At 47.4% G+C, this 9,881-nt stretch overlaps 1 protein-coding gene across 1 annotated transcript in view; it reads right to left on the bottom strand.

Annotated features, from left to right (window-relative positions):
* Window positions 1-9,881, bottom strand: part of unc5a (unc-5 netrin receptor A) — a 169,160-nt gene that overhangs the window by 46,023 nt on the left and 113,256 nt on the right. Inside the window, 2 exon segments of the mRNA XM_042075476.1 lie at window positions 5,944-6,019; window positions 6,022-6,113. Of these exon segments, the coding sequence (XP_041931410.1) occupies window positions 5,944-6,019; window positions 6,022-6,113 (168 nt within the window).

Below are 9,881 nucleotides of genomic sequence, written 5' to 3'. Positions count from 1 at the left end.
GATGGCAGCAATTAAACAGGTTCTTTAGAAAAGCACTTTGGTTTTTGAAGTAGACGCTTATGTGTGGGCCCCCTGTGGTTCGATGCAGGAAGTGCACTCTGGGATGGCCCTGGGTAAAATCCAGAATGGTCGATTTGTGATGGAGGCCGAAGGGGTTCCCTGCGTGGCTGGGCTAATTTCTCTGCTCAAGGCTACACATGATTTATTTAGCAGCACAGGTAAGGCCTCCGCGGGCTTACAAGAGCAAGAGTGAGGGAGGGAGAGAAAGAGAGAGAGAGAGAGATGGAGGGGTTAAAAACAGAAAAAGAATAAAAGAGAGAGAAACAAAAAGAGAGAGAAAAAGAGAGAAAAAAAGAATGAGAGAGAGAGAGAGAATGTCAGAATAAGCAAGAGACACACAGAGGGAGAGAGTGAGGGAGAGGCAGAGAGCACGCAATTGGGGAGAAGAGAGAGAATGAGAGACAGTGAAGGAGAGAGTGAGCATGCAAGAGCAAATGAGAGAGGAAAAAAAGAGTGATACAAGAGAGAGAGAGAGCGAGCATGTAAGAGCAAATGAGAGAGGAAAAAAGAGTGATATAAGAGAGAGAGAGAGAGAGAGAGAGAGAGAGAGAGAGAGAGAGAGAGAGAGAGAGAGAGAGAGAGAGAGAGAGAAGAAAAAGGGTGTAGTAGGGTGAGAGCTGTTTTAGACAGTTGGACAGGGACTTCTCTCTTTCTCTCTCTTTCTCTCGCTCTTTCGCTCTCTCTCTCTCTGGCACCAGGCCTTATCTGTAACCTAACTTGGCTGGGTCTTATTCACGAGGGCCAGCACTTTATCTTGCATTGAAAAACCGATAGAGAACGAGGGAAAAACACAGGAAACTGCCTGAAACCTGCCACAGATAACAATGCCATTTGACAGGCCAACGTCCACACACAGCATGAATAAGACGGCCAGTCAGTCTTGTGCGGAGGTAACTGTATCAACTGCATTAGGAGCCCACGGAACATACTTATCTTTCACATAGTTAATGGAATGGCAAATCAAGTCTGATACAGTAACAACAGATGTGATTGGGGCAGGTGGATAGGTAGGCAGACAAGCAGGAGGACAGGCAGATCAAATGTAGATAGACCACATGTGATTTAGCCTGACACCGACTTAACACGAAATCAGGTTTGACCGTGATGAACGAGACAACGCACATAGATAAGCAGACAGATGGACGCACTGACGGACTGATGGAATGTGAATTGTAATGAAACTGATTCAACTGCAAATCAAGTTGTGATCAAACAGGATGGCATAGAAGAGACACCTGCATAGACATGTGGATGGAGATGAAATTTGACTGATGGCAACATTTGAGTCCATTTAGCTTCGCAATAAAACTACACCGAGCTACATCTCCAGCTGGAAGAGGATAATGGGCTTTTTTTGTGGATTAATCTGGAGCGGAGAGGGTGGGAGTGAGAGATGGAGGTGAAAAGTGAGTGTCCACAAAATAAATAAGCCGGCGAGCTTTTCAAGCCGAAATCAATCAATGGGAGCTGTCTGCCTTCACACTGAAGGCTTGACAGGAAATGGGCTTTTTTTGGTTACCTTGACCAGGATGACATTTTTGTGTCATTGCTTTCTGGAAGCTCCATAGAAGGCAGTGCTGCTTTATGTGGCCATACAGAGGTCTGTGTGTGTATGTGTGTGTGTGTATGTGTGTGTGCCTGTGTGCGTGTGTGTGTGTGTGTGTACACCTGTGTGTGTGTGTGTGTGTGTGTGTGTGTGTGCATATGTGCATTTGTGTATGTAGTTATAAAGCTGTGCAGAGTAGTGCTACTCTGCTGATGTACAGTGTATAGTGCTCTGATCTCTGAAGCGTTTGTCCCCCCCTCCACTGTTTTTCATACATTTTGAGCTGAACAAGCCACTTCACTGGAGAGAGGTCTGTATCCATCAAAGAGTCAGAGAGATTCATCAGAGCCCGGATAAAAGACCTCATCAGACAATTTCAGCCTTTTCAAAAGCTACCATTTCATAAGTCAGTTTGAGAAGGAGAGAGAGGCAGGAGGTGGAGAAAGAGAGAGAGACAGAGAGAGAGAGACAGAGAGAGAAAGAGAGAGAGATAGAGACAGAGAGAGAGAGAACACAGATAAATAGATTTTTTCCTAATTGTTCAAAAGCCATTGTGATATTTCCGTTTTATCTGTGCAGGAAAAAAAAAAAGAGAGAGAAAAGTTTTGGCACCATTAGCTAAATTGATCTGGAGGAGGAAACACACTATTTATCGCTGGGTTCAAAGGAAATAGAACGTCATACTGTGAAGGGGCCTGCGGAACATATTTTACCCTAGTCTGAGTTTTATGAACTTACTGTACAGAATGGGTTCCCTCTGTTTAGCGAGTGTGGAAGATATTCTTGACCGATAAGGGAGTTCTTATATGCTAAACCCCGAGAGGGTGTCACATTTTCTCTTGGCGCTATGTTATTCATGAAAACAAAATGGTAACGGCTTATCAGTGCTTTGGAAAAACAGGAAACGGAGGAGAGCTGGAAATAAAAGACAAAGAGAGACAACACTGAGGTCATATATCAGCAGTGAGTGTGTGTGAGAGTGTGTGTATGTGTGTGGGTGCATGTATCTTTGCGTGCCTGTGTGTGTGTGTGTGTGTGTGTGTGCCCACAGGGCCTGCACGGTAAATGATGATTTATGGGCGCCGGAGTCCACAAGCACATTTTGATAAATCGGCACGAGCGCTCAGATGTGATTCTTAGGGGCCGCGGCAGTCACCGCCCGTCTTTGTGTGTCTGAGTAATGGACATGGGCGGGGACAGGGGGGGTGGGCGGAGGGTCAACCTCGTGGAGCAGCGGCCAGGGTGGGGGGGGGTGGCGTTGGATGTGTGTGTGTGTGTGTGTGTGTGTGGAGGTGGAGAGGACACGTAGAAGGGCTAAGGGGATACTCCTTTAGCGTGAGTGAGGTGTCTTTAATATGAATTGGAGGCTTGCTTGCCAGCACCAGTTCTAGCTATCATAGTCACTGCGCGCGCGCACACACACACACACAAACAGTGAGTGTAACTACGCGAGTCCTTAAGGAGAGTGCGGTGGTCACAACCTCCAACTCTGCCCTCCTGAGCCCAGCTGCCCCTAGCCAGTGTGCCTAGCCTGCTCCAGCTGGCAGCCCGCTCTCCCACCCCCTGCCCAGTGTGGCTGGCCGCTCCCACGCCACGCTCCACTAGCTCACAATCTGGGACCTAATCGGGTGAAATACCCATCCGCCACGAGAACATCCCCACAGCACACCCATAGCTTAGGCTCCACGTTCCCTTCTTTCCCTTCAGCTACACACACACACACACACACACACACACACACACGCATGCATAAACACACACACACACACACACACACACACGTGCATGCATAAACACACACACAAACATCTCCTCACACTCCAAAGCGTTGTATTCTGAGGGCATGTTACTTACAGTGTGATGTAAGGTGATGTCTTATTAAATTACATGGAGGCTTTGTAATGAAACACGAGATTGGCTTAAGTAGATAAACCCTCACGTTCAGAAGGAGGGGGGAATGGATGAGAGACAGAGAGAATCAGAGAGAGAGAAAAAGGGAGGTGTGGAGGAGGGATTGAAGGGAGGCAGGGAGGGATAGAGGGAGGGAGGGATGGAGAGAGGGAGGGAGGGATGGAGAAGTAGGTCTGCAGCTGACAAAAGGCTTCGATTTCCTCTCCTGTTTACAGAGTGTGGGGAGATTTTCCACCGGTCAGCAACGTCTGTAGAATGCCATTTCGGTTGCAACCTCCCCCCCCCACCCCACCCTCCTGAACCCATCTGCAGTCATTTGGCCATCCAGGGACCCTCCCCATCTACCCCTCACTCACTCGCTTTTACTCACACACACACACACACAAACACACACACACACACACACACTCTCTCATTCCCCAACCCAACCCTGCCCCCAGTCCTCCATCAGACCCTAATGTCCGCCTGAACGTGGCGCAGCCCGACATCCATTTAAAGCTGCAGGAGATCAATAGCTACTGAGGAGAATCAGGCCTGCTACTGAGAGGAGAGGGAGAGAGGAGAGGAGAGGAGAGGAGGAGAGAGGAGGAGGGGAGAGAGGAGAGGAGGAGAGAGGAGAGGAGGAGGGGAGAGAGGAGAGGAGGAGGAGAGGAGAGGGAGGGAGGAGAGGAGAGGAGGAGGGGAGAGGAGGAGAGGTGAGGAGAGGGAGGGAGGAGAGGTGAGGAGGAGAGGTGAGGAGAGGGAGGGAGGAGAGGGAGGGAGGGAGGAGAGGAGGAGGGGAGAAAAGATGGAGAAGGAGGGAAAGCAGTAGAAAAGATAGGGGGGCGGCACAACAAGGAACAACGGACGCCCTCTCTTCCTTCTTTCGCTTTTTTTTTCACCCTTCATCTCCGTCTTTTGTTCACACTCTTAGATCAATTCTTTCTTTTCTCTCTTACTCTATCCATTTCTCACTCTCTCCTGGCCTCGCTCGCTTCCCACCTCCTCCCTCTACGCCTCTCAGAGTGTTAATGTGCCACAACCACACTCATTCTGCCTCTAATGCTGCATGCTGGATGGCTGGAGTGTAAACAACATCAGGTGAACTTGCTGCCCTGACACAACACCGTGCCTGTGCCCTCTCAGGAGACGAGAGGGAGGAGGAGAGCGCACTCATGACATGAATAAAATCTAGAGAGAGAGAGAGAGAGAGAGGGAGAGAGAGAGGAGAAAGTAGAGAGAGAGAGTAGAGAGAGAGAGAGAGAGAAGAGAGAGGAGAGAGAGAGTAGAGAGAGTAGAGAGTAGAGAGAGAGAGGAGAGAGAGAGGGAGAGAGAGTAGAGAGTAGAGAGAGAGAGAGAAGAGAGGAGAGAGAGAGGAGAGAGAGAGGGAGAGAGGGAGAGAGAGTAGAGAGAGTAGAGAGTAGAGAGAGAGAGAGAGAAGAGAGGAGAGAGAGAGGAGAGAGAGAGGGAGAGAGAGGGAGAGAGAGTAGAGAGTAGAGAGAGAGAGAGTAAATAAGAGTAGAGAGGGGAAAAGTGGGAGCAAGAGGACAGAGAGAGATTGGAGAGAGAGGGACAGCAAGAGAGAGAAGGGGGGAGAGAGAGAGTGAGGGGGAGAGAAAGTAAAAACATTCCTTCCCTCTGAGAGTACATCATGATTGCACCATCAGAATGAATAACATGAGAAGGGAGATGAAGAGTCAGAGTGAAAAAGAATCAATAAAAGACGGCGCACACTCACACACACACTTGCACACACGCACACACACACCCTTAAACATACCCACCTAGTGTGCTCACACATACATTTGCAGATAGACATGGACATATTCACACATACACACATAGACATACTATATCTATGCACACACATAAAACACACTCTCTCTATCTCTCTGTCATACCCACCTCAGACAAACTAAAATACACATGTGCAACCAACACAAATATGCACAGACTTGCGCACGCACGCACACACACACACACACACACACACACTCAAAAAATGGTGTGTTTCTATTCTATTACACAAGTGCTCACCTCAGCCTTGACCAGGGGCCCTAACAAAGCCACAATTCAGTGGTAGAGAAACAAAAGCAAACACAAAGGAAAGACAAGAAAAGAAATATGGAGAGCGCAGGAAAGAAAGCACGACTGAGAAAGCAATAAGGAAATATATAAAGTATGCATGTATAAAGTGAGTATGTATGAAAGAAAGAAAGAAAGAAAGAAAGAAAGAAAGAAAGAAAGAAAGAAAGAAAGAAAGAAAGAAAGAAAGAAAGAGAAGAGAGAGAGAGAGAGAGAGAGACACTGACAGGTAAAAAAGTGATGGAGCACTGGAGGCAGGGTGTGGAGGTGAGGAGAGTGGAGGAGGAGGTGGAGGTGGAGGAGGAGGAGGTGGAGGAGAATCCTGGACAGGTGGGGTGTTACCTGGACAGGTGGGGAGTTACCTGGACAGGTGGCGGTGCAGGCGCTTTTCTGGACGCTCTGCCCCTCGCAGGAGCTGCCTCCGTTGAGGGGGGGTGGGGGTTAGTGCAGCTGCGGCTCCTCTTCTGCCAGCCCCGGCCGCACACGGCACTGCACGCTGACCACGTGGACCACGTGGACCAGCCGCCATTCACTGCCAGCCCACAGGGGAGAGGAGGAGAGGAGGAGGAGGATGGAGGAGGAGGAGGAGGAGGATGGAGGAGGAGGAGGATGGAGGGATGAAGAGAAAGAATGGGAGAGAGGAAAACGATGTGAGGAGAAGAAGAAGAGGAAGAGGAGAGGGAGTGAAAACAGGAAGGAGGAAGAAGGTGAGGAGAGGAGGGAGGAGATGGAGATGGAGGGAATGAGGGAGGGAGGGAAGAGTGAAGAGAAAGAGAAAAAGAGAGAGAGGGAAGAGGAGAGGATGTGAAAACAGGAAGAAGAAAGAGGAGAGAAGGGTGGGGAAGGATGAGGACGAAGGAGGGAGGGGAGGGAAAAAAGGAACAGAGCGAGTCAGGACTACCCGACGGGCGTCGCTATGGCTACATGTCCAGAACGTGTCCATATATGGAAATATGTTTGTGCAAAGACATGTGTCCATCTAGAACCTGTCCACATATGGAAATATGTTTGTGCCAAGACATGTCTCCATCTAAATGGGTTTGGACTCGAACATAGAAAACTGTCAACATATACTAGAACATGTCTACATGTAAATGTGTTTAGACAAAAACATGCAAGAACATGTTTACATGTGTGTAAATGTTTACATGTGTGTAGTTGTGTCTGGAGTAGAACATGTTTAGATGTGTGTGTCTGGACTAGAACATGTTTACATGTGTGTAAGTGTGTCTGGACTAGAACATGTTTACATGTGTGTAAGTGTGTCTGGAGTAGAACATGTTTACATGTGTGTAAGTGTGTCTGGACTAGAACATGTTTACATGTGTGTAAGTGTATCTGGAGTAGAACATGTTTACATGTGTGTGTCTGGACTAGAACATGTTTACATGTGTGTAAGTGTGTCTGGACTAGAACATGTTTACATGTGTGTAAGTGTGTCTGGACTAGAACATGTTTACATGTGTGTAAGTGTGTCTGGAGTAGAACATGTTTACATGTGTGTGTCTGGACTAGAACATGTTTACATGTGTGTAAGTGTGTCTGGACTAGAACATGTTTACATGTGTGTAAGTGTATCTGGAGTAGAAAATGTTTTACATGTGTGTGTCTGGAGTAGAACATGTTTACATGTGTGTAAGTGTGTCTGGACTAGAACATGTTTACATGTGTGTAAGTGTGTCTGGACTAGAACATGTTTACATGTGTGTAAGTGTGTCTGGAGTAGAAAATGTTTTACATGTGTGTGTCTGGAGTAGAACATGTTTACATGTGTGTAAGTGTGTCTGGAGTAGAACATGTTTACATGTGTGTGTCTGGACTAGAACATGTTTACATGTGTGCAAGTGTGTCTGGAGTAGAACATGTTTACATGTGTGTGTCTGGAGTAGAACATGTTTACATGTGTGTAAGTGTGTCTGGAGTAGAACATGTTTACATGTGTGTAAGTGTGTCTGTTGGGTTTGTTGAGTTGTCCCTTCAGGCTGCGCCACATTTCTGGAGTACAGACACAGCTGTGCTGAGGACAGACAGTGAGTGACAGCCAGTCAGTATTACCCAAGAGGCACCACCATGTAAATGTTGACAGGGAATGCTTTGGTTCCCAGTTCACTGATTTGATAGGCTTTATTGTTGTCTGCATTTTTCTGTTTTTATTTCAGCTGTGACACAAGTCCACAACATGGGTACATAGGGGTGAGCAACAGAGAGGGGGGGGGGGGGGGGAGAGAGAGATAGAGAGATATAGAGATATATAGATAGAGAGAGGGATATATAGAGAGATAGAGAGAGAGATGGATAGATAGATAGATAGATAGAGAGGGATATATATATATATATATATATATAGAGAGAGAGAGAGAGAGAGAGAGAGAGAGAGAGATGGAGAGAGAGAGATAGATAGATAGATAGATAGATAGATAGATAGAAAGAGAGAGAGAGCAGCACACACTGAGGGGACACATCTCTCGGCACTTCAGTCATGGTCGCTGCACCTAACAGAGCCCAACGTGAAGGCACACGGGGGCCAAAAGCCATGCATCACCCCGCACCCTGCTGCTGACCTTGGTCAAGGTGTTCAAGGCAGGGTGGCAGCAAAGTGAAGAATGGCCTCTTTCTCCACCTCTCTTTCCCTCACTGTAGATTAATTATTTCTCAAGGTGGGGACTAATTTGCATGTGTGTTTGTCATGTCTAGTCATTAATCCATTTCCTGGAGTTGCTTATGACCGGCTTTATGAGAAAACTGTCCCCTACTACAAGATTAGCGGAGAGGGAAAGCAATGTATTGTGGGTACACAGTTGAATAAGAACGAATAGGGATACTTTTGAGCACCAAAGGGTGTAATGCTGGACTTATCAAGTTACTGAACACAGACGTACCCAATACTACATTTCCCTACGACAAGGAACTACACACACACACGCACACGCACACACACACACACACGCACGCTGTGCTCAGAGCCCATTTGATTCTTCTGAGGGCTTTGTAATTACCCAAACCCTAATCAAGACGCACGAGTGCTGAAATCTAGTCAGCTTCTCTAATGAAGTCCACAGCAGTCCAGCCGCCCGGCGGGTGATCATGGCTGTTCACGGCCCTTCCGCTGATTTGTTGTCTCGGGCTAAAAGTCTTGATCACTAGTAGCCTGGTTTACACTCTGCGCTGGCTGCCCTCTTAATACCCCCCACGCCTCATTCCACCCCCCCCCCCCCCCACCCACCTTAAATCTGTACCATGTTCCAGCTCGACTCATTCTCTCACCCTGAGCGCGCGGAAATTGATTGCCCACCATGGCGAGGAAAATTGCTTGCCGGCTCGGGCCTCTGATTACCTCTTAGTGTGGCGAGTGTGCGGCCGCGGCGCCTGACCGTCTCGTTAAAATGCATCTCGGGGTTCTCGCCGCCCCGCTCCGATAGGGAGTCATTATTAACACCTCTTATTCCGGCCGCCACTGCGCCGTCCAATGGGGACCCGAGAGTAGTCTTCGCGTTAGAAAGGCAGTAATTTTATGCAAAGCCATGGACTTCCCTTAAAGGAGCATTGGTAATGGTCCTGTTGATCAAAGGCTATTCACTCTGTCTTTTTTTTTTACCCCGAAATAATTACTATTACAATGGTGGCAAATTGGCCATCGCTTCACACTGCCCAATTTTCGCTGGCTCACTCGGTCTGAAAAGGTTCTGGCCTCGGAACAAGCTCCCCTGATTGACAGCATAAAAAGCAAACAAGGGAGCAAAAAATGGTCTTGGCTCCCCTATTTCTGTCGCCTTTTGAAACCTTCAATCAAAATGCCCACAAACCGCAATTCAATCAGAATTCAACAACCTATCTAATCTGCCATCACCTTTTACCATAATTGTTTTCTCTTTTTGCCTCTGTTATTTTATTTATTTATTTATTCATCTATTTTTGGACCATTGAAATGCAACATGCTGATGCTTTGGCTGCTACTGCTCTACTATATTCAGCAGTGAATATGTTCACTCTTTCCTCTCATTTTCATCACTGTGACACAAAATCATTCTCTTATTGCAGAACCATAAAAGCACTCCTTTCACTCACATACAGCAGGTGGCAAAGTCAATCAAAAACACTCCACGATTTGTACAGAAAAAAAGACGACATTTTTTCCTTCAAACAGCGACAACATTACACGGCTGATTCGCTTGGCCCTCTCGGGATAATGCGTCGTTTGCATGTAGTACAGCATTGTGGCTCGGTGTAATGTATGCTGCCTTTAGACCTGCCCTGTCCACTGGAGACTGGGGAGAAATGGCTCGCCTGTGTGCATTTTAAT

The sequence above is a fragment of the Alosa sapidissima genome, chromosome 20, assembly GCF_018492685.1.
Source record: "Alosa sapidissima isolate fAloSap1 chromosome 20, fAloSap1.pri, whole genome shotgun sequence".
In the NCBI taxonomy this organism is placed as follows: domain Eukaryota; kingdom Metazoa; phylum Chordata; class Actinopteri; order Clupeiformes; family Clupeidae; genus Alosa; species Alosa sapidissima.
This window is presented reverse-complemented; position numbering and strand designations above follow the sequence as displayed.